This window comes from Mustela nivalis (assembly GCF_964662115.1).
Source record: "Mustela nivalis genome assembly, chromosome: 16".
Lineage (NCBI taxonomy): Eukaryota > Metazoa > Chordata > Mammalia > Carnivora > Mustelidae > Mustela > Mustela nivalis.
The window spans coordinates 6,628,268-6,655,133 of NC_139035.1; the positions used below are offsets into that span (position 1 = coordinate 6,628,268).

At 45.1% G+C, this 26,866-nt stretch overlaps 1 protein-coding gene across 1 annotated transcript in view; it reads right to left on the reverse strand.

Annotated features, from left to right (window-relative positions):
* The window catches only part of RGS7 (regulator of G protein signaling 7), a gene marked incomplete at its 5' end in the record, with an annotated part of 299,364 nt that extends 282,764 nt beyond the window's left edge, over window positions 1-16,600 (reverse strand). The window contains 2 exons of the mRNA XM_082702198.1: window positions 16,137-16,187; window positions 16,552-16,600. Of these exons, the coding sequence (XP_082558324.1) occupies window positions 16,137-16,187; window positions 16,552-16,600 (100 nt within the window). The remainder of the gene's footprint in view (window positions 1-16,136; window positions 16,188-16,551) is intronic.
* Between the last annotated feature and the right edge of the window lie 10,266 nt (window positions 16,601-26,866).

Genomic DNA, 26,866 nt, shown 5'->3' on the forward strand with positions numbered 1-26,866 from the left:
ACACTTTTTTTAGTATCCCACCATTTTTATATAGTATTTTTTTTTTTTAGTTTTAACTTTTCGCTCATGCTAATGGACAAATGACTGACATGTGCCGCTGTGTGTATTTAAGGTCTATGGTATCTCGACTTTGCACGATTACCTTAGTTAACATCCCCCATCTCACGTAGATACAAAAAAATAAGGTTAATGAAAAAGAATAAAAGGAGTATTTTCTAGATCAGTACTAGCCCCCGTATCCTCACCCCAGACCAGCTTTTCTAAGCAGTCCTGGGATTACTAGAACCATCTAAGGAGCAGGGAAACCAAACCATGTTAAAGGCACATCAGAGGAACTTCCAGGCCCCACGTCCAGGAGAAAGGGAGCGCGTCACAGAGCGTCCAACTTAGAGCACCGAGAGGAGAAGCTTCACCCAGCCCTGCGCCCCGCGAGCCCCACCCTCACTGCCCTAAGACCCTAGAACCTGGAAACACCTTCCCCAGAGCATGTTCCCACCACACATTCTCCATCATTTCAAGCGCCCGGTCATCCAGGGCTGTCCTCGAACGAAGGAGTGGGAGGTGGGAACACAAGAAGGAAGGCGATCTCTAACTCAAGTACAGGATCCCGGCAGGAATTCTCTTGGCTCTGCCGACAGCATCAGGGAGACGACACCCGTCCAGCTCTGCGGTTAACCGGCCACAGCATGTGCACCTGCGGCCGCCGCTCCTTCAGCGTTGTTCACACGCAGACGGACTCTGCTCTGGAGCCCAACAGCTTGCCTCATCCCAGAAACCCTTCTCTTCTTCGTTCTTCACTTGTGGCTATATAAACCCTGAAGCCCACACTCTGAAAAACCATTGGTAGGTATAACTATTTTTAATATCAAGAGCTGAAAAGTCTCGTGGGGGGGGGGGATAAAACGCCTGATTGCTGTGTGATGTTTGAACATATATGCAAAGCACTCATGGGGCTTATCGTAGATCATGGCCCCAACCATCCCCCGAAGTGTCCCATCCCCAGCACCTCTGGATATGATGGGAAGGAAGCTCAGAGAGTTTGCACGATGCCCTCGAGGCCACAGCAGGCAAGCCAGCCGCCTTCAGCACATGCACTTCTGCTGCCACGTTCCAGTCCAGTAGGGAATCGCCCTAGACTTGATTTCCCATCCTGACCCCACCATGTTCCTTCTGTGTGGCCTTCGGCAGAATCGGCGCCTTCTCTGGGCCTCATTAACTCACCTGGAGAATGGGGGAGACAACACCCACTTCATGGGGCTCTTACAAAACTCCAACAAAACCCAACTCGGAATATGACGGGTTTGTAAGACATTTACGTCCCCTTTCCAGGCCACTCTAGCCCCTGTTCATTTGCTCTGCTTCCTTTCCTCGGACCACCCTTACTTCGAATGCGTTCACTTGGCTTCTGGCCCTGACTGGACAGGCCTCCCCAGTTCGACGGGGAGGCCCTCAACAGTCCTTTGACGGAGGGTGGATTTCTGGAACAAGAATGAGCTCACACACAACTGATAAATGGGGAAAGTGTCAGTCCAATCCGGGCTTCTCAACCCCATCCAGGCTTCTCAGCACACTCTGTTTTGTGCTATCACGATACAGCAGCAGGACCCAAACCTCACGTGTGCACACACACACACATGCGCGTACACACACACACACGGGAGTGCGGCCAGCCGCGGGAGCCTGCAGCAATTGCCCACGGGGCCTGCCCTTCCTCTGGCTCAACCTGGCCACACACGAGGTTCCAAAAGGGTTTGCTGCGCATTTCTCTCAGATATTTGTACGAAACAAACAAGCAAAGACTAGAGACGGAGCCGGACCATTTTGTGCAAAGCTTCTCCCTGCTCCCTACCTGCAAATTTTGATGCTAATGTCCCCCTGTCCTTGTTTTCAACCTTTGGCAGACCTGATGTTTCTTTGCACACTCCTCCGCCAGCTACCTTCTCCTTGACCTTTTAAAGGTAAAGTCTCGCATGACCGCGGGATCCCTTTACCAGGAGGGAGGTGAGCAGGCTAGTAGAGTTGCGCTGTTCCTTCTACTAAGCTCGCCATCGTTCTGGCGAAGGTTTGCAACAGAAAATGTTTTGAGCGGTTAAAATGTTTAGAGTGATCTATTCCAATTCTATTTCCCTGAAAATGGCAGTTATTTATAGTGTGTGTTTTTGCAGAATGTGGGGCTTTTTTTCTGAGGGCTGCATCGTGCTACAGCAGAAATGCCCACAGTTTGCTTTGTTCGGCGGATACTGTTGATACACGGAGGCCCCGCGGCTCGGCGGAATAAACAGTTACGGTACAGCGTTCTCATTGCACCTGCTTAACTCTTCGCTGAAATTCAGCTCAGCCACTCACTTCTATGGCTAAGAATGAGGAATTTCTACCAAGGATGCTACTAGGGCGGGGGGGGGGGCATTTCATAAACACGCTCAACAAAATGTTTCCAAACATAAAACAAGGTTAACGTCCATGTTCAAATAAGCCTATTCTATCTATAACTTTAAGCAGCTTTTGTTTTATTATACAAAATCATTCCGTTTTTAATTAGCCAAACGTCCATGCAAGCCAAGTGCGCTGCAAGAAGTGCACTTTCTGGGTAGGGTCTGCTGTACGTGTGACCAAGTTCTAGGGTCAAAAATAAGTTCAAATATGGGCGCCTGGGTGGCTCAGTGGGCTAAGCCTCTGCCTTCTGCTCAGGTCATGATCCCAGGGTCCTGGGATTGAGCCCCACATTGGGCTTTCTGTTCAGCAGGGAGCCTGCTTCCCCCTCTCTGTCTGCCTGCCTCTCTGCCTGTTGTGATCTCTCTCTGTGTCAGATGAATAAAATCTTAAAAAAAAAAATAAGTTCAAATATTTTTTTTTAAAGATTTTATTTATTTATTTGACAGAGAGAGATCACAGTAGGTAGAGAGGCAGGCAGAGAGAGGGGAAGGGAAGGAAGCAGGCCCCTGCTGAGCAGAGAGCCCGATGCGGGACTTGATCCCAGGACCCTGAGATCATGACCTGAGCCGAAGGCAGCGGCTTAACCCACTGAGCCACCCAGGCGCCCCAAGTTCAAATATTTTTTAAGGTTTTTCCTCTCACCCTTGCCATATTTAATTTGCAGTAAAATAAATAATACAGTTTTCATTTACATTTGTTTTCTGACATGGGCTAATAACATTCCCAGGCCTTAGTGTCCTTATAGGAAAACAGAAATTTTTAAAAAACTGAATAATTGCACCATCAATTTTATGAGGAGGGGTGTGTGTGTGTGTGTGTGTGTGTGTGTAGGAAATTACTTGTGAATCTGTTGATCCTCCAGTCCTGACACTGTGAAGTGCTCTGATAAAGAAAATATCATCAACTTCACAGATTCTTTATCCCGATACTTCTAGTAAATCACCTTGCACATAACAATTGTTCAATAAGCATTTGCTAAATTAAAGTGAAACATTTGCATAATTAATCTAAGTCCAAATTTCTCAATTAAGTTGTTGGAAAGAAAATAGACAGCAAATAGATTGCTTTTAAAATAAAACAAGAAACTTACATTTCAAATAAAACTCGAGCCCTGTCACCATCTTACAGTGCAAAACAAAAGGCACTAATACAGTTGTTGAATTAGTTAGAACTTGGGTTTGTTGCAAGTGACAGAAGAGAGGAACACCTGGAAGATAGGAGAGGCAATGAAAACCTCTGTACAACGCGAGAATGACAGACGCATGTCACGACACATCTGTCCGAAGCCACAGAATGTGCAGCACCAGGAGCGAGCCTTACAGTGAACCGCGGACTCTGGGCGATTAGGATATGCCCGTGCAGACTCGTCCCCGGTGAAAAATGTACCACTCCGAGGAATCATGTTGATAATGGGGGACTCCACGTAGGGCCACGGGTAACTGGGAAATCTCCATACCTTCCTCTCCATTTTGCTGTAAATCTAAGACTGCTTTAAAGACATAAAGTAATTGGGAGGAGGGGGTGGGATTATGGACACTGGGGAGGGTATGTGCTTTGGTGAGTGCTGTGAAGTGTGTAAACCTGGTGATTCACAGACCTGTACCCCTGGGGATAAAAATATATGTTTATAAAAAATAAAAAAATAAATAAAAAAAAAAACATAAAGTAAAATCTTGGGGCACCTGGGTGGCTGCAGAGTCCTGGGATCAAGCCCCATATCGGGCTCCCTGCTCAGAGGGGAGCCTGCTTCTCCCTTTCCCTCTGCCCCTGCTTGTGTTCCCTCTGTCCCTGTCTCTCTCTGTCAAATAAATAAAGAAAATAATAATAAATAATAAATAAATATAATATATAAAATATAAAATATATAATATATAATATATAAAATTGATATAAAAATAAATATAAATATAATTTATATTATATATACTTTATATATAAATATATACAAAGTATATATAAATATATATAACATAAATTTTTATATGTATTATAAATTCATATAAATATTATATATTATTATATTTTATATATTATATATATTTTATATAATATATAAAAATAATAAGAAAGAAAGAAAATCTTTTAAAAAAGGAAAAAAATCTTAAAAACAATAGCAGAAGAAGACATAGGTCAATTTTCCTCCAACGTAAAGTTTATGTGGGCAAGTCAGGTCAGTAGGCTGACTCTACAGTGATCAGAAACCCAGGATCGCTCCCTTTTGTTGCTCTGCCATCCACACCTGTCACTGTCCATTTCATGGCCAAGATGACTGGACACCAGCCACCAAGAATGAGAAAGGGAAAAGGAAAGGCATGTATTCTTCTTTTCAAAGGCCATGCCTCAGATACAATGCACATCTCTTCTGTTTACGTTTCCTCGGCCAGAAGATGTGACACAGCCAGGCCTACAAGGCCTTGGGGAGCCTAGAACATGGGACCATCACTCCACTCAGCCATGCCGAGTGCTTTTACTGCAGAAATTTCAAGGGCAGGGAGATTTAAGTTTTATAAGGTGACAATGAGCTTTGAGTCAAACAAAGCAATAAGGTGTGGATAAATTAATTTGCTTCTAGTAAGTTTTCAGAGAAAGAATATCACTTAAGTTTTAAGGCCATTTTTAACACAATGCTACTTAGTGGGGAGAATCAGAACCCCCACCCACAGATAAACTGCTTTGCATTCAAGCCATTAAAACTCCCAGTCCAAGTGACCTGTACTGAGACTTCATTAAAATTAAAAGAATGTCCTGGTGGTGGGTATGACAGGGACACGTATTGCATGGAGCACTGTGTGTGGTACATGAACAATGACTCTTCGAGCACTGAAAAAATAAAATTAAATTTAAAAAAAAGAAAGAAATGTTCTAAAAATAAATAAATAAATGCATAAGGCCAGACTTAAGATAGAAGGAGAGATTCACCTGAAATTACCTTCTCTGGTTATAATCGTGAATACATCTCTCTTCTTACCTTCTGGACAGAATGTTCTATATGCACTACTGTTATCCAAACTTAATGCACTGGGAATATAACTGTGGAGAAACTATCCAAAAGCCAAAGAAGGACAATGAATATTATAATTTTGAGAGGGTCTGGGAAAATCTTTAAAGTATTTACAAGATTCTCTAAGAGATGTGAGACTTCCTGTCCCATTTCAACACCCCCAAATGCAGTTATTTCAGACTCAAAACAAATGAAACAGAATTTCTTTTTAAATGTGTTATTACAGGGGCACCTGGCTGGCTCAGTTGGTTGGACGACTGCCTTCGGCTCAGGTCATGATCCTGGAGTCCCAGGATCGAGTCCCGCATCGGGCTCCCAGCTCCACGGGGAGTCTACTTCTCCCTCTGACCTTCTCCTTGCTCATGTTCTCTCTCAGTCTCTCTCTCAAATAAATAAATAAAATCTTTTTTTAAAAAGTGTGTTGTTATTATTATTTTTTATTCCTCAAACTTCATCATGGCCATTACCTAAAAGAGTCAAGTATGGAGGCTTCACTTTAGCTAAAAACCTGGAAGCTAAGAACAGAAAGGACTTGAAAGCTCTCCCCATTATTAAAAAGCTAGCTCAGAATTCCAAACAAAAACAAAAGAATTTTGCTTAGACAGAAATCTAAATGGCCATATAGTTCATAGGTCTCTGCACACCCATGTTCAATACAGCGTTATTCACAGTAGCCACAGGGGGAAGTAATCCGAGGGCCCATCCACCAATGATGGATAAACCAAATGTGACCTACATCCCTACAATGGGACACATAAGAGAGAGTCGAAGAACCTTGAGGACACTATACTAGTGAAATAAGCCAGTGGCAAAAGGACAAATATGCCATGATTCCATTTATAGTAGGTCCCAAGAGTGGTCGCATCCGTCAAGTGGCCTGGTGGTTGCCAGGGTTGAGAAAGGAGAATAGGAAATAGGTGTTGAATGGGAACAAGTTTCAGTTTTGCAAGACGGAAAGAATTGTACAATGAAGCCTATAATACCTCCAAATGGTACACTTAAAAATGGTTAAAATGGTAAATTTTATGTTATGTATGTTTTACCACAATTAAAAAAGAAAACAGAATGATAGACCCCTTTGAGCAAATATTTAAAAAATAAAAAAACTTGGGGCACCTGGGTGGCTCAGTGGGTTAAAGCCTCTGCCTTTGGCTCAGGTCATGATCCCAGGGTCCTGGGATCGAGCCCCACATTGGGCTTTCTGCTCAGCAGGGAGCCTGCTTCCCCACTTGTGATCTCTGTCTGTCAAATAAATAAATGAAATCTTTAAAAAAAAGTAACAATAAATAAAAATAAAAATAAAAAACTCACAAAGTAGGATGTACCATTATACTGAGGACTCAAGATGATTGAAAGAATAATTATCATTTCATTTACCTTTATCTTCCTTCAAAGTGCCCTATATGTGTATGAAGGAATTTAGATCTTAAAAGATATATTTTTCTGAGATGCACCTCAAAATAATCACCTCAGGAACAGTGTCCGTGGGGAAGTAGAAATAAAACAAGACTTACCCATGGTTAATAACTGTTCTACTCTCTGATGGGCACAGGCAGGACCCTTCTATTATTTTTTTCTGCTGCTGTTTGAATTGTACCATAACTGAACATTTTAGGTAGTTTTTACTGTACTGAAGCAATTTTTAACCAAATTATCAAGAGCCACTGAAGGGCAGCAAATTCTAAAATATGGGTAAGAAAGAACATTTCTCCAAGGGAAGTGCTCCCTAGATATTTCTGCTTCCGTTTATAGAGAAAACCCAGTTCCTTTTCTTTGGGCTTTTTTAAGGAATAGTTAAAATATATAGGATGTTTCCTACTCACCCAAGCTTTACATCCCGTTTATGTACGTACGCCTCATCATAAGCTATTACCATCCGCGTTTCACAGATGAGGAACCTGAGACTCAACGAAGCAAACCTGATTCAAGCTCACAAGTATCCCAGTTTTGATCCAGGAGTCTGACTGCAAGTCCTTGAGCTTAACAAACACCTTCCTCTAATTACAGGAGTCTCTTCCCCTTCCTGGCTGGCTCAGGATGGCCTCAGCAATCCCGAGTGGCCAGAATGGGGATGCCTGAAGGAGAACTCAGAAACACCGAGTTTTCGAAGGGCTAAGATCAACACCCTTGTCTCAGTCGCCTCAGCAGATCCCTGAGGATTTCCACAGGAGCTGAGCTCCATTCGGGTCCTTTACGGAGTCCTCACCAAGTGTCAGAGGCAGCGCCCCCAAGAAGATACAGATCAACAGAAAAGCTGGTTTCTAAAAGGAAGTGAATTTCCTTACCACCCAGTTCTTCCCCTTTTATGCTGCTAATCGCCCTAGGATGAGTGGCTTGACATCTGTCCTTGCTGCCATGAAATAAGCTCCGTGAGGGCTCAGACGTTGTCTGCCTTGTCCACGACTCTGTCCCCAGGGCCCACCGCGGGGATGAGACAGGGCCTGGGCTCAAGCACACAGAGCGAGAGGGTCTGAGTGCTGAGAGGCATGACTGTTTGCTAATTTCACCGGAAGCAACACGGTGAAGAGGCCAGAGCAGGGCCTTCGGACGAAGCAGTCATCCATTCGTTCACGCACTCATTCGTGCATGTGCGTGGTCAATATTTGGGACACCTGCTAGGCACCACTTTTGCGGGTGCTGGGAACGTGGCCGGGAATGACAGATGTCCCCAGCGTCATGAAGCGCACCAGCCCTCCCACTAACCCCTGAGCCATCCTGGGAGTCAGCATGAGTCATCCTCAGCGAGCTCAGGAGGAAAACAGGACACTAATAACCCACAGGCAACATCATTGTAAGGAAGACGGGTGATATTTGTGAAGAACCGGACATAAGGTGAGCACTCCATAAATGGCAACTATTCTAATTAACAATCAAAAGTCAAAACCCAATACTAAGTATAAGCCAGAGCAAGCGACATATGGCTTTAAATACCAAAGGAAATGCACCTAGAAAAGTTCAGTGACAGAAATGTTGGTAAAATGTGTTCTATGTGGCACTTTTCTTCAAAATGTTTAGGGATAGGTCATCTTGAATAGGGGGGAAAATCTCCCTAGATTTCTGTACAAGAGAAAAAGGAGCTGTTGAATCAGTTTGTCTGACATTCAAAAGCTTTGTGTGGCCAAGAAAGGTCATGTAGACTTATATTGTTTTTGACATCTTCCAGCAATGACCAAAACAGGCAAAATCTTGTCTGTTGAGCTTCTACATGACCTACAGCCATGGGGACACTTGGCAAGCTGGGGAAGACTTATCAGGAGGCCTTCTGCAAAGTTCACTTTTTCAAGGAGCCTTGGTAATTTCCACAGTTCCCAAAAAGCGTCCACAAGTATTATCTGTCAGTCACTCGCAGGCATTTTCGTTATATCTCGATTCATCCTCTCGAAGATTCTGTGGAGCAGTGTGTCAATTCTAGGACAGAAATGAAACTCGGAGAAGGTGAGAAAGGTGTCCAAGGTGGCACAGGTCCTGAAGGGTGCAAGGAATGCACACCCAGCCCTTCGGACTGGGAGACCCTGCCCTCTCTCACTGCCACTTCCCCATGCGCTTCTCAGCTTTCTTAAAATAGACCAGTTTTACAAAAAAATAAAATAAATAAAAATTAAAGAGAACACCATCAAAAGACAGAGACCTGAATTCAAGCTGTGTGACTGCAGACAAATTGTGTTACCCCTCCGACCCTCAACTGCATCATCTACAAAATGAAAAAGTAGACAAATTCTAAGTTCCCTTTTACTTCTGAAATTCCTGGAGCCAAAGGCTTTATTTAGTTTACATAATATCCAAGGAACTGTACAGACTTCAGAGATATGTAAGATAATAATTCTAAGAGCTTATTAAAAAGTAGAAGCTAGCCAAAAAAAAAAAAAAAAAAAAGAAAGAAAAGAAAAGAAAAAAGGAGAAGCTAGCTATGAAAAGCTAGCTATTTCAGAAAGGACATTGTAAGCGTAATGAAAATGGTACCACCAAAGCATCCTACAGAACCGCCTCCTTAACTATCTGGAAGACATGAAAATATTTACCTCTTTCACTTTATTAAAAAATTAACAACATAGTGGTTCCCACAGCACATATAAGGTGTTTAATAATTTTAATTAGACAAACAGAATAATAATTACTATTACTTTTGTTACAGCACTGACTGATGATCTAATATATATCTAATATATTGGGATCTCTACAAGCCACTTCCCCAGGTAACTCATTTTGTCATCAAACAGCTCTACCAAGGAAATCATCTTTGGTTTTCCTTGTTTTCTAGATAAGGAAACTGAAGTGAAAGGAGTTAGTTGCTAACCCACAACCATACAGGTAAACAATGGCAGAGCCAAGATTCAAAACCAAGACCACACAACTGTAGTGCACAAGTTCCTTCCACTTCTTAAGAAACTGTTGACTCGCTCATCACCAGGAAGGAAAAAAAATGAGAAGGCTCCCAGACTTACTCTTAAGAAAACCAGCTAATGTTTTTTTTCAGAAGACAGAATAGCAACTTATCTCTCTGGATGGGTTCTTGAGCCAAAATATCCCAGCCTACACCAGGTGGCAATTTTAATGGAACTGGAACCAAGTTCATGACCTTCTATCAGAGTTCCAGTGTCCTGAGATCTTTATTAATTGAGTTAGGCACAAGACAAAGGGAACTGAAAAGAGGGTAAGCTAAATTTTCATATTGCCTTGGGCAAATGGCAGAGAGAAGTGGGCCTCTTTTTCCCTAAGGAACCGGGTACCCACTTTATCATTTACAGTTATTTTATAATTAGATTGGTGTTTTATAAGACAGAAGTGCCTCTCACCCTGATCTTCCAATGTCTCCTCTTCACTGCTATGAGAGGAGACTGAGGGCCAAGTATCTGAGTTGCTTATTTCCCACGATTCCGTTTTTCAAGGACACGAAACATTTATAATGTCCCCAAACTATCCAAATCCAAAATATTTCCATATTCTCTGCAGTGAACACATTCCATCACCACACCACCTAAAAATACCCTGCTTTCCATCACTCAGTAGAACCACAAAGGTTATTAGGAGGCAATAAAATCCCTAGACAGTTTCTCTTTCCTATATCTGCACTCTCTTCTGATCAATTAGATCCGGGGAGGCTGGAGGTGGCAAATAAAGGAAATCAAATTCAGGCCACAAATCCTTATCTTAATCCCACAAAGCGCACCGGCAAGCACCAAGTGGTGAGGGGAAAGCTCAACCGTGCAAGGCTTTCCTGCTTCGAACACAAGTTAATTATTACCCAAAATCCATCATTGAAGTTATTACTCCTAAAATGTCTGCTTCTCAGCAAAAAACATCACAGAGGCCGGCCGTATTCCATCTCAGGGCACATGTCAGGATTTATGTCACTGAGGGGAAAATAGGTCTGCATTTGATTCCCACAGATTAAGCTCGTATTTATAGTAGACAATCTCCCTTGGTCCAGAGAGGTGCTTTCAAATCATCTAATTTAGAGAAGACACTCCATTTTGGAATTTTTCAGCAATGGCAAGACACATCTCCTGGTCCCTACCCCCCATCGGAGCCCCTAATCGAGAAATCTGAGGGCTTAAAGGCTCAGGCTTTTTTGTGATGATCTATTTGCAAACATCCCTCTCTTTTCTCCTGGGTCTTTCTCTTATCAGTTACAAACATTCACCAGCACCCTAAACCCAGAAAGACCAAAGGTAAGTAAGGATCAAAAATGTCAATGGTTATTTTTTATAATGGAGTTGGGGCGGGGTGGGGGGGGGGGGTATTGACACCCTTAAGACTGACCAGATTGGACAATCCTAAAGGGACAGAGGCACGGAGTTAGAAAATGTAGAAAATGTCAGCTAACTCCCACACATACCCCCAAGAGACTAGGAATGTCAGTGGCTTGATTTCTTCCAAAGAAGAAACAAGTCCCTCCCCTTTCTTTTGGGTACGTGTACTCTCCTGGAGCAGATGGATTTCATAGTCTTCGAAGGCAAGGTCTAGGTCAAGCCAATCAGAATGGGTGATCGTCCTACTAGGGTGACAGTTCCCAACGCACCTTTCTGCAGGAAAGGCCAGTGGGCCCCCCTTGCCTTCAAGAACAGAGCAGTGGGGCCTTATAGATGGACGCTTTGCCACACCACGTGCCCGGCAACATATCAGACCCCGTGGCACATATGCGACCAGGTTTAAAAGCATCCCTCCAAGGGCACCCAGACCAGAATGGCATCTGCTTTTACAACTAAACGGAGCATCACCTCAGGGAAAACGTACCTTCACGCTTTGGTCTGTTTTGAAAAGAAGAAATTAAAAGAAGCAACTGGAAGGAGCACAAGTACATGGTAGATGGAGAGAGGAGCGGAGCACGGGACGGGGCAGAGGACAGGCGGGCAAGGGGAGGGGAGGGATGGGTGCAGGTGTGGCGGACACGCAGCTCTGCTGTCCTCCAAAACACGGTCAACCCACTAAGGTAGCAAATGAGGAAAACATGACGGTTTTCTTTTCCGGCAGTCGAGCCATAAATGGTTGCTCCAGTAGCATCAGAGACTACTGGTCATTTCGAGCATTCTTGCTGGTGAGAAGCCAGTTTTCCAGCCAATTTGAAATACTGGCCCCAAGATGCCCTAGATCTTTTGTTTTTCAAATGCAGGAATTCAGCCGCTGGACAAAAAGTGATGTATACTGTCTAGTGGGCAGCATGCTGGCCAGACACCCAATTCGGAATGTGTCTCCGGGTACCCCGGGTTCCGGCTCAGCCATCCTCTCCAGCCACGGCCACACCCCGAACGAGGACTCTGCCCAGAACAGAGCAGGAACACCAGCTTCATTTGAACAAAACTGAGGTCTAAGCCATCACCTCCGCAAATGTTTCTAGAAGCTAGCCCGAAGCCAGGACAAATTGGAGTTCAGTCGGTCTCTTCTTAAGGAGGTTGATTACTTCTAATTCCATTCCTGCTTGAATGGAGCCCAGGAAGCCCGAAAGCCCCGAAATTAAATGTGGACAAGCCTCCTATTTTACGAGCTTTTAAAGTGTTCTCAGCTACATAAAACAGTAGAACCGCTCTCACTTCAATCACGGGCTTAGGAATGAAAACAGCATTAGGAGTTGAAAAATCGGTAAGGCATGTATTTTGTCCATATGGATTTTTAAAGTGTACCTATGGCATCAAATGAAGCCTACAGAGACCCTACATTTTTTAAAAATTCTTTCAGTGAAGTGTAATTAACTTGCAATGTTATAACGGTTTCAGGTTCCAACATATGGATACAACAGCTTTACGTTGTTACTCAGGGCTCACCACACCAAGTGTCAACACCGTTTATCACCATACAGTATTACAATATATTTTTTTAAGATTTTATTTATTTATTTAACAGACAGATCACAAGTAGGCAGAGAGGCAGGCAGAGAGAGAGGAAGGGAAGCAGGCTCCCTGCTGAGCAGAGAGCCCGATGTGGGGCTCCATCCCAGAACCCTGGGATCATGACTTGAACTGAAGGCAGAGCCTTAACCCCCTGAGCCACCCAGGTGCCCCCATTATTACAATATTATTGACTAATTTCCCTGTATTATACTTTTCATCTCCCCGAGTTACTTACTTTATAACTGGAAGTCTGTATCTCTTAATCCCTTTTATGTATCTCACCCATCTTTCCACCTGCGATCCCTTACATTAAGCCAGAAAAGCTGCGCACAGACATCCCAGTCTGACCTGCAGGTCCCAATCTTGACCGTGAGGCAGCCAAACTGTGGCCCCCAGCTGGCACCATGGTGGCCCTCACTCTGCTTGGGGCATTGTCATCCTACACACTGTGCATTTTCCTGTAACATCACTCCAGGATTCTCCACCAAAAAGAGACCCTTGGAAATTTCCATTCATTTGGAGGAGCTCCTACAATCCGAGTGAGGCTAATCACTAAAGGGGAGACAGCTGACAAACAGGAGAAAGGCCTGTGTCCCAGCGCTTTGCTGGGCCTTCCACTTTACGAAACATTCACTGAAGCCCTCTCTCACGGGAAGGTCACTACCACCTGTGTTCATTCACGGGCACTCCAGACTAAATGGCAACAGCGCACGCATATCCTCCAGGTGTGGAAGTTAGGAGAATCCTTACAGTAAACCAGAGGTGGCCTGTGGGGGAGAGGAACGGAGAGAAGGCTACGAATGTTTCTAGCCCAGGACCTACTACTTCCAAGAACAGTGTGGCAGCAGTAAAGCAGAGTAGAAAACCCCCACGAGTTGATAAAACATCTCTGCTCTGCTAGTGCGCAATGCACTGTGGTCGAGAAGTTCTTTTCCAAACCGATAACTGACTTCGTGATGGAGAAGCATTTGTACCATCGTGTTTCTTCCTTTAAGCAGGTGGAGCTGATGAAATACCCTAGGACCATCCAGAAGTCCTACCCCCACCCCCAGCTCTGCTGTTCTTCGCACTACGATTTAGCTGCCACTGAAAATTAAACATAAAGTCCACAGACCATAGAAGACACAAGAAACTGGTAAAAGGGTCACATGAAACCATGAAGTCCGACTCTATGTCTCCACACAGACATGGGCCACTTCGATGTTTCATTACATAAATTATCTGCTACTTAGACATTATTCTGAATATCACAAACACAAAACATGTGTGCTTAGACAATAAAAGAATACACAGGCAATCTGCAGTTATGCAGTATGGGTACAAATCCCCGAACTGAGTTATTTTTTTTTCTAATAACGATTTTTCCAAGAAATATTTTCTAAAAATAAATTGTGTCATTAATACGAAACAAAGAGCTAATAAAAGGTGGGCAAAATAGTAGCATAAGCAGTTCCAGGCTTAACCAACCAAATAATGTTTGAAAGAATGAGGCATCATAGTCCCTCCCTAAGTCACAGTCTGTTAACTTACCAGGAGCACTAACAGCAATTCGGGGCTATACAACAATTTATATAATAAATTAAAAATGAGGGATAAGAAGCTTGGGTGCAATCTATAATCTAGTAACTATTTCTAAAGCTCCTAGACTCATTTTTTCATCTATTCTCATAATAACTGACTAAATGAGATACATGGATTCGTGTCACACAGAGTTTATTTCTAATCAAGGTAAGCGTCAGGTGGCTGATCAATGTAGCCTCATCTATCTCTAAAGAACCAGAAAAAGAACACAATGTTTGACTGAACAAAAGTAGCTAAACACTGTAGTTTTACACCCAAAAGTCCAGCTCTCCACACGCAATTTACAGAACTGACCATTGCTACCTCTTGCTTATTATGTTAAAAGCATACCAAACAAAGAAAACATGGTAACTTACTTAAAAACACACAACTACCCTCCAAACAGCTCTTCTCAGAACAAACCCTACACAGAATGGGTGGCAAATACCCAGTTTTTTTCAATTGATGTAGGAATACAATAGTAATAATTTAGGCTCAAGTGGATTATGTTCTTAATTTATCCAGCTGGGATGCTTTAAATCTAAAATAGGCAACTAATCTCCAGTTTTCATTTCCTATCATACTGCATTGTCCCAGACACATAAAACAGTACTGTCTGTAAAGGGAGAGAAAAAAAAAATGCTAACATTGTGTCAGGATGCCCATGAACCTTCACATTAAGGCAGTAACAATATTTCCTCAAACACATATTCACCACCACCTCTTAATGATTTTGATCCACATCGCAGGAGAGTTTAGATTGAGTGCAGGTGAAGGTAGCATCCAGCTTTTCAGCTGTATTCATGAGAGAACATATAGAAACTTCACCGGGACTCCTATGAGCTCATGCTGATGAAACCTTTAACAATCTTCCTGATTCCAAGGTATGATTTCCTTTTTGTCACTGCTAACATTAACTAAAGAAATCATGCCCCATAAGCACTACAGATAATATGCTAAAGAAAAATAATCCCAGCATAAAAGGCAATAGAAACGACTGGTACAGAAGTTAAATCAAGAATACTGCTTCCTTCATTTTAAAAATATTGTTGTGACCAGAATGAAGTTACCTAAGCAACCATTCTAAAGCACACACAGTATTCAAATGTATCTGTATTATGGCGGCTCGGTGTCTAGAAGTTTGTTGCTGACAGCATTGTTATAAAATGTATAAAGCTGTCAGGTCGGTTTGTGGTGGGGGGAGGGGCTCTAAATATAAAGGTTTAACGGTCATGTGGCATTGAAATATTCATAAACAAAATCGTAAAAATAACCCATAGTAAAAAATATAATTTAGGCTAAAAAAAAAAAAAAAGAATTATTTAGTCATAAGTAAAATCTTTAAACCAACCATAGATTCACAGACACATTCACTCTAGTTGCAGAACTGCAAAGTGGTCTTTTCATTCCTAACGTGTTATATATTGACATAATCCTTACAACCCAAAGGCTGAGGGGGAGTACATCAAAGCACTTCTGAAAACTATTATGCATAATTATTATGCATATGTATGAAAGCACATGTATCAGAAAATATGTGGGATGCCCAAACTTCCTGATAATTCTGGCTGCAGGTTAACCTACAGGAAATCAGCAGACAAAGGAGCGCGCAGAGGATGGCCGGCCTCATTTACTTCATTGTGTCTCTGCACAGTGAGAACATCCGATTCTCGAGTATGCTGTGCAGTACTTGGCAATTTGGGAACTCCACCAGGTGACAAAATTGATACACACTCTACCCCCGGGGAGTGGGGGGAGGGGGAGAATCAAGGAAGCCGAAAGTTTCCCTCTCTCCAAGAAAGTGAAGAAATTCTTACCTTTCTGTACACCAACATGTTGGGCGATTCGTCCGCCACCCCGTTGCTGGTCTGCCCGTAATTATTCCCCTGGGCCATGTCACCCCACACTTGCTCTGCTCTCAGATACTGGAATCACTGGTGTGCGCGCTGCAAAGAGCCAGGGAGACTTCAGTCAGAGGCGAATGGTGGTGCTCAAGCGGGGGGGTGGGGGGGGGGCATCTGAATCCTGTTCATAACCTACAGCCCCCACTGCACATGGAGCACATGTACATGACTTACATGTCCAGGCTGACTGCAGGAAGTGGCACAGAAATAGATTTAAAAAAGAAAGAAAGGAAACTGAATTTACACCTACAGTACCCTCAGGGAGTTGTATGAAATGACAATCATAAGCATTTGGCTATGGTCTTAACTGACTTCATCTCCAGGATACTCCTCTTAAAAAGTATCTGACGCTCGCCTCCAAAACCCACGGTTACCATTCCTGCGCTACAGAGTTCTCCTGTCTCCCAGTACTTGCATCTGGATGATGTTCTCCCAAGAGGGCGGAAAGGCAGCCCCCTGTGGCAGCACACTCGCTCCCAGGTACCTGGCTACTTGCCCCGCCGGCAGCGCAGCAGGCAGCGCAGCAGGCAGGCCCGTCCCCGTGGCATTCTCCCTTCGCCCCCCGGGTCTCCCACACGGAGCCCGAGGAGCTGCGCCCACTTCCACCTGCCCGCCCGCACTGCCCGCCACCGGGTCCCCTCCTCTTCCACTCCACTTGGGAAGTCCGGACGGAACCCTGCCCAGGCTTCGCCAGAAGGCACGAGAATCCGTCTCAGCCCCAGGACCCGGTGGGAGTCCACCCTCGGGGCAATTACCTGGGCTACCGTGGGTCGCGCCCGCCTGCAGGAACCTGAGCGCCACCAGTCCAAGAGCAGCAAACCCGGGAGCCCCCCCACCCCAGCTCCCGCCGCCCGGCTCTCCCGGCAGCACAAATGGCAGCAGTTTCAGCACCGCGGACCTGGGCGAGCGCGGCGCCCGCAGCCCGCCTGGGGCGCGGGGCTCCCGGGGCGGCCGCGCGGCGGGGCGCCGAGCGAGGGTGGGTGCGGGGCGGGGGGCGCCGGACGCGCGGGGCGGCGCCGCCTCCTCCTCCCCAACCACCTCCCCTATTTACCTCCTCGGCCAAGGTCACGGCCCCGCGGCGTCTGCGCTCCGGGGCGGGCTGGGTGCCGGCACTGTCAGCTGGCGGCAAGCGGAGCAGCGAGGCAGGGCAGCCTCATCACCCTCGGCGGATGCGGAACCGCGCGGCTCAGGCCACCGCCGCCGTGCACGGGCGGCCCCGGCAGCCCGCCGCTCGCGCCCGCTCCCCCCGCTCCCCCGCCGCCCCGCCGGCCCGCTCGCTCCGCCGCCTCTGCTCCCGGGCGCGGGGACCCGCCGAGCGCGCGCGGGAGCCGAGACGCCGGCCCGTGCGCGCGACTGGGAGGCGGGAGGAGGGGCGGTCACGTGGGCCGGGCGGCCAGAGGTGCGGGCTCCCGGGCTCCGCGCTCGCCGCCCCGCCGGCCGCCCCCGCCGGCCGCTCTCGCGCCCCCGGCCGGGCGGGCGCACAGCACGCGCGGCAGCCGGTGTCCGCGCCGCGGGCGGCCTGGGGACCCGAGCGGGGCGGCGAGCGGCCGCCGGAAGGGCAGGGCGGGCGGGCGGATGGAGGGATGGAGGGGTGGAGGGTGGAGGGAGCCCCGCGCCGCCGCCGCGCTTCATCACGTGCCCGCGGACTCCGCCGGCAGCGCGAGGGCAGCGGATGATTGATTATCGCTGCGCTTAAGTGACGAGCGTGGGCAGACACGAGGAGTCCTGGGAGTGAAGGCAATGGCCAGGACAGATTGAGCCGCTCAGCCCGCAGCCTGCGGCGTGCACAGCGTCCTCCCAAGTTGGAGAGACGGCCCCGGTCTGGAGGCTGCGGGCGCCGCGGAGACCTGCCACCTGTGCCACGGAAGGGCCGTCGCCAGCTGCGCGCGGCCGCCCGGGGACGGAGGTGCTCCGAGGGCTCGCCTCTGCCCGCGCTCACCCCCGCGCGGGTTTCGGAGAGGACCTGGGGTGCTGATCCCCCGGAATTAGTCTTCAAGTCGCTGTCACTAATTCCCCTCTAAGGGTTAGAACGACAGGAAGAAGAAGAATCACTGCTGGCCCAATTCTAGTCAAGAAACTTGCGTCTCTGGCTTTTCGGGGCAGATTTGGGAAGCTATAAATATCTGAAGTTTTCTTTCCTCCGCGGGGCCAGGTGTAGGGGAAAGACGGAAGGTAATCCAGAGACAGCCCCTTCTTAATCCCCTAAATCCGAGGAGAACAGAAGTTACCCTGGTAGTACGGACGACTGCTCAGAGCAAACCATGGGGTCCAGTGCGTTTCCCCAGTCCCACCCAGGCAGGCAGGTTTCACCCAAGGAGCAAAGAGTTATCTAACCTATTCTCTGTTCTAAATACTGCCAGGCAAACGTTTCTATCCAACCCCTTCACACACACCCTAGTCTGACCCATCTCCCACTCCTCTCCAGTTGCCCAAATTTCTGCATTGCGTGCTCTGGAAATTGTGCTGTTTTTTCATCAACGTTGCCTTTTTTTTTTTTTTTAAGATTTTATCTATTTTATTTGTCAGAAAGAGAGATCACAAGTAGGCAGAGAGGCAGGCAGAGACAGAGGGGGAAGTAGGCTCCCCGCCGAGCAGAGAGCCCGATGCAGGGCTCGATCCCAGGACACCGAGATCATGACCTGAGCCCAAGGCAGCGGCTCAATCCACTGAGCCACCCAGGCGCCCCCAAAGTTGCCATTTTTAAAAATACTTCTCTACTATTTCCTTAACTCTTGCTGTAGCCAGACCTACCTCTTCCCCTTCCCTTCAGCCCCTTTCTCTTCCCCTCTGCTCAGTCTACTTCTGGGAAGTTGACATGAATGGAATTAATAAATCTGGAAAGAATAACGAGGCATGCTCACTCAGCTTGACCATTGTTCCTCTTAAGGAAGAACTGCTGGAAGGAAGCAGACACAAGACGAAGGTTCTGATCCTGTTGGGGGCCATGCCTGTGCTCATCACTGGTGGATCTAGCAGATAAAATAGAGCCAACTGTGTATATTTTATACACGGGGTGTAAAATACACACCGGCTGCATAGGACCCCATCCATCTATCCATCCATCACATAGATCTATGTATATCTATATCAACATAGACATAATCTTGCAGAAGATATCTACATGTACATATAGTTATGTATAAAATCTCCCTTGACAGACTTTCCACTTACTTCTGCCCTATTTTTTGGGCTTCCTTTGGCACCAAGAACTTCCTTTCCTTTTATTTTGTCTTGAACCCATTTTATTCTGGCAACAACCTCCATATTACTAAACCAATAGTGAATTCTCAATTATATTGAATGACTTTTCAGCAGAAGATTAAGTTTATAAGCTTCATGATAACAAGGATACTGTCTGTTTAAGATTTTATTTTAAATATTTGAGAGAGAGAGAGAGAGAGAGAGAGCACACGCATGAGCAGGGAAAGGGGCAGAGGGAGCAGCAGACTCCTTGCTGAGCAGGGAGCAGGACCGACTGATGGGGGCAGATTCCCAGAACCCTGGGGCCATGACATGAGCCAAAGGCAGACGCTTAACCCACTGAGCCACCCAGAAGCTGAGATACTGTCTGTTTAGCTCACGCCATATATCCCAGGCATAGTACAGTTTCTAGCCCACAAGTAGATGCATGTTATCTAAATGAGTCAATGTATCTAATCACAACAATCTGATATATAATTTTTATATTTAGTAATACATTGTTTGCATTATTATCTCCTTTTACCCTCTAAAGCCCTAGTTATAATTGTTATCTCTTTTGTAGCAATACACCAATAAGGAAGGCGACGATCAGAAATGTTAAGCAAACTGCCCCATTCGACCCACATAACCACTAAGTGGCTGTGGTGGTTTGTACCAGTCAACTTGATTAGCTGGAACTACATTTCCCAGCATCCCTTCCCCTGTAGTTAAGTGAGTAGAGGAATTTGTGCAAGATTGGGAAAAGAGTGAGACAGCACCTATTCCTCTCTGAAGGTCTTTGAAGTTTGTGTGTTGGTATGTGTTGGGTCCCAGAAGGTTCTAGCATGTCCTTATTCTCCCTCACTTCACATTCAGATTTTCCAAATTTCGTTCCACCCCTGAGGAAGAGTAGCTCCGCACACCTCGCAAAAAGCCTGAATGTGGACCTACAGAGGCAGCAGCCACACAAAGACCACAGATTTTCATTGACTTTTCTGTCCGCTGCACTTCCTGGCTCCCTCCTGCACCTGGCCATGCCTGGCCTCCCAGCTTCCCCCATCAGCTTCAACTTGCCCGTCCACTTGCCTAAGACCCCAGGTGGGGGGTTAGTAGCGTCCTTTCTCAGATCTTTCAATTCATTATTCTGGAAAATAACTTCGCCTGCTTCCCTTACAATTATGTAAGGTCTTGTTCCCATAATGCACCCCGTACTCCATTGTTTTCATAGTGCTTCTGCTTCTCAGACTGAGTGGCTGGCAGAGCTCACATCCAGGTCTTCTGGTCCTTTTCACTAGTCCCCAAGAAATCCAAGTTAGAGAGGCAAAAACCTTGAAACCAATGACACATGAGAATGCAATGGAAGTATGAAAGGGGTTGATGTTCCAACAAGGCTCTTCAAGGACTAATAGGAGGTCTACATGGAAGGTGGTAAGGGAAGGAGTTTCTAGTAAGGCACAGAGGCAAATTCTGAAGGCCACTGGGAAAATTACTATAATAAAACTACCACTTCCTGAAGTCACACCATTTCTAAATGCATTAAAATATTCTCACCATTTATGACAAAATTCACCCCACAAGCAACGTAAGGAATCTGACGTTCAAATTAGGAAATTTGATCAGGATTGTATACCTTCTAAATATTAGAGTCCGGATGCAAACACACAGCTGTGTGAATCCAAACCCCTATGAAAACATGTGAAAAATGCCGCTAGCAACAGAATGAGTTTTTGAAGATCTGAGGATCTCCCAGAAAGACACCTGTCATTCTCTTGTGTCTCGTCTCTCCTCACACCTGTCTTCCCTCTGCACACCTAATGCACACCTTTGTCTCTGGGCCTTAATGACTCAAGGTGGTTCATGGTTACTTCTGGTTGCAAAGCAAATATGGAGGAAGATTCAAGGACTAGCACAGTCCACTCTTTCTTCTTTTGTTAAGTCTCATCATTTGTGTTATTGTGCACTGGGACCAAAATTATGTCCATCACCTTAATGTTCCCAGGACTCACATTTTTTCCAGACATAACCTGAGGGAATTAGACTAGATCTCTCAAAATCTATTTGGATCTTAGACGATAAGATTTTAATATGTTCTCCTTGGTACTTTCCTCCTACATAATGGCCCTTTACGTTGTAAACAGCAAACAGCATGGATATTGTGGGATATTTTTCTGTTTCTTTTCTTTCCAAAACCATGTAAATATGTGGTCCTCAGCTATCATCATCCAAAATCATTTTGATCATTTTCCTTATGGACCCTACGTTTTGTGATACTTCTGTCACACAAATTAAATTGTAAAATGTAATAATGCACCTCTTTTTCCATGCCAAATAGAACTTCTAAAAAGTAAAAGCCCTGTTACTTTGCTAAGTAAATAGAATTCTACCCCAAATAATGATATTTAAAGTCTTTGTTGTTATTTTGTTTGTTTGTTTTGTTGTAGCTTCAGCAGTCTTATCTTGAGGGAGGGGGAAAGTAGAATTTTATTTATATTTTTGAAATATTGGACATCGTTGTAGTAGTTTGCTAGGACTATTGTAACAAAATATCACAGACTGAGAGACTTAAAGGTGCAGACAGAGTTGGTTCCTTCTGAGGCCTCTGAAAAAAAGAGTTGTTCTAGGCCAATGTCCTTGGCTTGTACATGGCTCTCTCTCCCTGTGTCTCTTCACAACGACTTCTGTGGATGCCTCTGTGTCCAAATTTCCCCTTTGTATAGAGACACCCGTCATATTGGATTTGAGGCCCACCCTACTGACCTCATTGTAACTTAATTACCTCTTTAAGGACCCTAACTCCAAACAAGGTCACGCTGTGAGGTACAGGGGGTTAGCGCTCCAAAATTATCTTTTGGGGGGATGACACCCTGTAACCCATAAAAACGGTGTATATTTTTGCAAATCACTGGGGATGCCGGAATCCCTGAAGTGTGAACTACCTCCTTCTGTCCTTCCATCCCTCCTTTCATTGATCAGATACTTGATTATTTGTTGTGCATAAGAATGTGTTTTCATATATGTCATATAACATGTACACCTGGAGTACATATAAAGAACGCAAGGAAATGTCATAGGTGACTTTTGCCCAAGGAGGTTTCCAGTCTACTTCAGAGGATGAAATTTCTTTTTCTCACAATTCACACTCAGTCTAATCTACAAATCCAGTGGGCCCTCCCTGCAAACTATGTCCAGAATTCTCACCACCCACTCTGCTGCCAGCCTGGTTTGGGCCTTGGTTTAATCTCTCCTGGGTGAAAACAAAGACCCAATTGCTTTCTCTGGCCCCATCACTTCCCATCTACATCTAGTTTCAATGTCGCAGTCAATGATCTCTTTAAAATGAAGTTGTGTCGCTTCTCCATGTGAAGTCCTCCAAAGACACCCCACATCACTCAAAGCATCTTCCAAAGGCCGATGAGGTCCTCATGATCTGACACCATGTTACCTCTTCTGACCTCAGTGCATGCTACTCTCCTTCCTCACTCTGTTCCAGTCACACTGCCCTCCCTGATTCTTTCAACATTCCAGGCATGCCGCTGCCACAGGATATTTGCACTGGCTGTTCCTCCTGCCTGGAATGCTTTTCCCTCAGGTAGACTTCCCTTTCTTTCTTCAATTCTTGACTCAGATAGCACCCTCTCAGCGAAGCCTAGTCTACATACCTTAATTAAGATTATGTACTCTCCTGGGTGAAGCCTCAATGGTTTCAATCAGTTAAGCATCTGACTCTTGGTTTCAGCTCAGGTCATGATCTCAGGGTTATGAGATCGAGCCCCACGTCGGGCTGCATGCTCAGCCTGCTTAAGATTCTCTCTCTCTACCCGCTTTGCCCCCACCCCTCAGACTTTCTCTCTCTCTCTCTCTCTGAGGGGAAAAAAAAAAAAAGATTATGTATTTTCCTTGCACTCTCCTTTCTCATTACCCTGTTTATTTGCTTTTAAGAGTATCTATCACCTTCTACCATTTTGTACTATTCACTTATTGACTGTGTTTGTTGTCTGTCTCCTCTCAGAAGAAATTAAGTTCTGTGAGGTCAGGGATTTTTTCCTCTCCTATTCAATGCTGTATTCCCAGGGTCTAGAACAGGATAGGCGTGCAGTTGGCACCCAATAATTATTTGCTCATCTATTGTGAATAAATCCATAAACATTATTCTGTTGGAAGACTGGAGGGACTAGAAGAATCCAGTCAACAGCTTTGAACAAAACTGAATTAGCATCAGGTTTCACTGTGGATCAAAATGAACCACCCTTCAAACCTGTTTCTTGTGTGTCATAAGGGGAAGGATCATTTCTTTTCCCACCACACACCCACTTCACAGAGGAATAGTTGAGAATTAATTAAATGCTAATGTGGAAAAGGCATTTTGAATTTCTAGGAGAAAGCACTTTATTAATTTGAGGCTTTTATTACACGAAAGAATTGTGAGCGACACAGGGGCAAGCAGAAAGAGGAGAACAATGTTGAAGGGATAATACTGTTCACGATACTACGTTGGCATGTTAGGGGATAACTGATTTGAGATTGATACAAGCAGAGTGAAAAAAAAGAAAAGTGGTTTGAGAAATCTTACCCCAAGGACAAGTTTTTTTTAAAAAAAAAAAAATACCTTCTTCTCTGTAGTCAACTCTCGATTATTTATAGCACAATACCCTCATTAATGAATTACTCTCCACTTTCACAATCCTTTTGTCCATTTTATGGCCATTTTCCTGCTAAGTAGAGCTCCCATAGCAATGGCAGGGCTGGCAAGGAAGAAGAATAAAAACTAAAATGTGTCCTTATCGGGAATTGGTTCTTTTCTCCTTTCTGTTGAAATGTTTAAACTCTGATCTAGATTACTTCCAGAATGACACCATTTTTAAATGTTATACATTTATTTTTCAAATAGGTGGAAAATTAGCTGAGCATATATTATGAGTGAGACACTGTGTAATGTGTGGAAAGAAATAGGAACATGTTGAGTTCAGCTCCTGCCCTTTCATTTTTGGAATTGTAGAAGAGAACTAAAGACAGCATCAGCACATCTGAGCTGTAGCCCTGACTGCAGTGTTTCACATCCAGGTCACATGGGACAAATGACTCGACCATCTCAAGCTCCAGTTTCCTTGACTATAAAACAAAACTTACATCATCTGCTTTCTCTTCCTCTACTGTGCCAATCTTTTTATTCCAGGACAAATGAAGTTATTTAGAAAGACAGTCTGATAGTGATCATACTGACCACATCAGGAGAACAGTAGTCTGGAAACAGACCATCACTTCTGCAGCTCAGACACCAGGGGTGGCTAGAGCTACAGTAATTAAAAAACAGTCCATCCAACAGGCAGCGTATGGTATCCAGAACGTAGTAAAAACCCAAGTGACAGGATCAGAACGGTGTAACAAAGGATCCAACTTAGCACCCCTGCAGGATGGGTAAGCATGGCCAGAACAGGCTACATCTGGAGTCTCAGCAGGCAGGGGACTGGTGTGTGGATGCCTAGGAGCAGAGCACTGCCAGCCAGAGGGGGGCCACTGGCGTTGTGATCCCAGAAGGGGGGAAAACACAGAGCAACTCATTTCCTATTGGGTTTCTAAACACTTAGCTAACAGTCTTCAAATTGGAAATGATAGAAGACATGATTAGAAAATAAATAATAAAGATGAGAGGGATAATCCTCAAATAATAAACAGAGAAACGAGACATGGATGAAGTAAGCTTCCTTTCTCGAGGTTACACGGCTCAGCGGAATTAGAGCCAGGATTTCAAGCCAGTCTCTAACATTCCAAATCTCGCGTTATGTGATGGTGCTTCTAAGAAGCAACCAGGACTCAGGTTAAGGGAAGAAGTAGTAAAAGGGTACTTGATTGTTTTAAACAGTTTGCCTCACAGAGCAGTTCCAGTCATTTGCCCTCAGAGAATCTGGAAATGAAATTCTCAGGAACTTCTAAAGTGTGGAGGGAAAAGATGATAGCAAAATAGAGTCAACTTGCCTCAAGGGAGAAAATGGATATCCAAATTACGTTGGTCCATAGGCCTTGTCCATAGGAAAGCTTTATCCTAGAATTCAAGAAATGTTTGTTAAGTCCCTGTGATGCCAGGCACCAAGTTAGTCTCTGGTAATGAACAGACCTTCCCAAGACAGAGGCCAGTAGAAGGGACCAATGGGTCAGGTCCCTGTAGCGCGTGGTATTCAGAACGTGTGCATTCAAAGTGTTAGGAAAGCACAGAGATGAGAATCAAGGACATTTTCCGAGTCTTTAAACCTGAGGGGAATCTTCCAGATGGACAGAGAGAAGGAACGGCACAGAAGCACTTCAGGTGGGTAGAAAATAATGTACCAAATTCCAGCAACACGAGGAAAGATGGATGGTTGACGAACAGCACGCCATTTGGTACAGCTGGTTGTAAAGAGGAAGCGCCTTGGATGGAGATGAAGCCGGTCCGTACACTGGGGACAGACTGTGAAGAACCTACAGCTCGTCCTGAGAAGTCTGGTCTTTAAGCAATCAAAAAGTGGATGAGTTTTGAAAGCTTAAAGAGAAAAGTGGTGGTCGCGGAGGGCCAACGAGGACGCACCAACCGCATGTCACACAGACCCGCTCTATGTCGTCCGCACGCATGGTCTCTAGACTGACAGATGAGGCCTGCAGGACAACGAAGTCTGTTATTCAGCAGAGCATGCAGCGGTTTCTTCTGGAGCAGCTTCATAAATGTGATGGGAAGATCAGAGTTTAAATGACAGACTAAATAAGGTCAGCAGAAAGAGCACTGCTTAATTGTCCAGGACACACCTGAAAGGAGAATCAGAATCTCGGGAAGATTCTGAACTCTGACCTTACAATTCCCCTGTTCTAACTGGGCATGTGCACAGGGACTCTATTACAGGTATAAACAACCCACTTACCAAGTTTATAAACGGCACCGAGCTATGAGGAATAGCTAATGCACTGGAAAATGGCAGTGGGACCCAAAGAGATCAAGGCAGGCTGAAAAGATAGAGTGAACCACGTACAAGGGAAAATTGCAAGGAGAAATTGTCAGCCTCGAATCCAGATGGAAGAGCGCTGGCTTACACTAAATACAGGATGGAAAAGATGTGACCGAACATCAGTTAAAACGGGGGGCAGGGAGGGGGGAGACTAGGTTTCTGTTTGTTTTGGTTGTAGTTGAAAGCAAACTCAATATTGCTCAAAAAGAGCACACATCTGCCCCCAAAAAGCCACTCTGATGACTGGAAGAAAGAGACATTTTGTCAGTTAAAAAAAAAAAAGTCTTGGATGATTTGGGATAATTATCTGAAAACATTAAAGGACTCTCGGGTAGAAAAAGAATCAAACAGCCTTTCAAGCCTCAGAGGACAAGCTTCACTCTAATGGGTAGCGGTCTCCGGCAGAGAGATTTCAGTTCGACACCAGGAAGTACTTTCAACACTTGTTCGTCCGTAAGGAAGAGGTCAGTTACACATCCCTGGAGGCGTCCG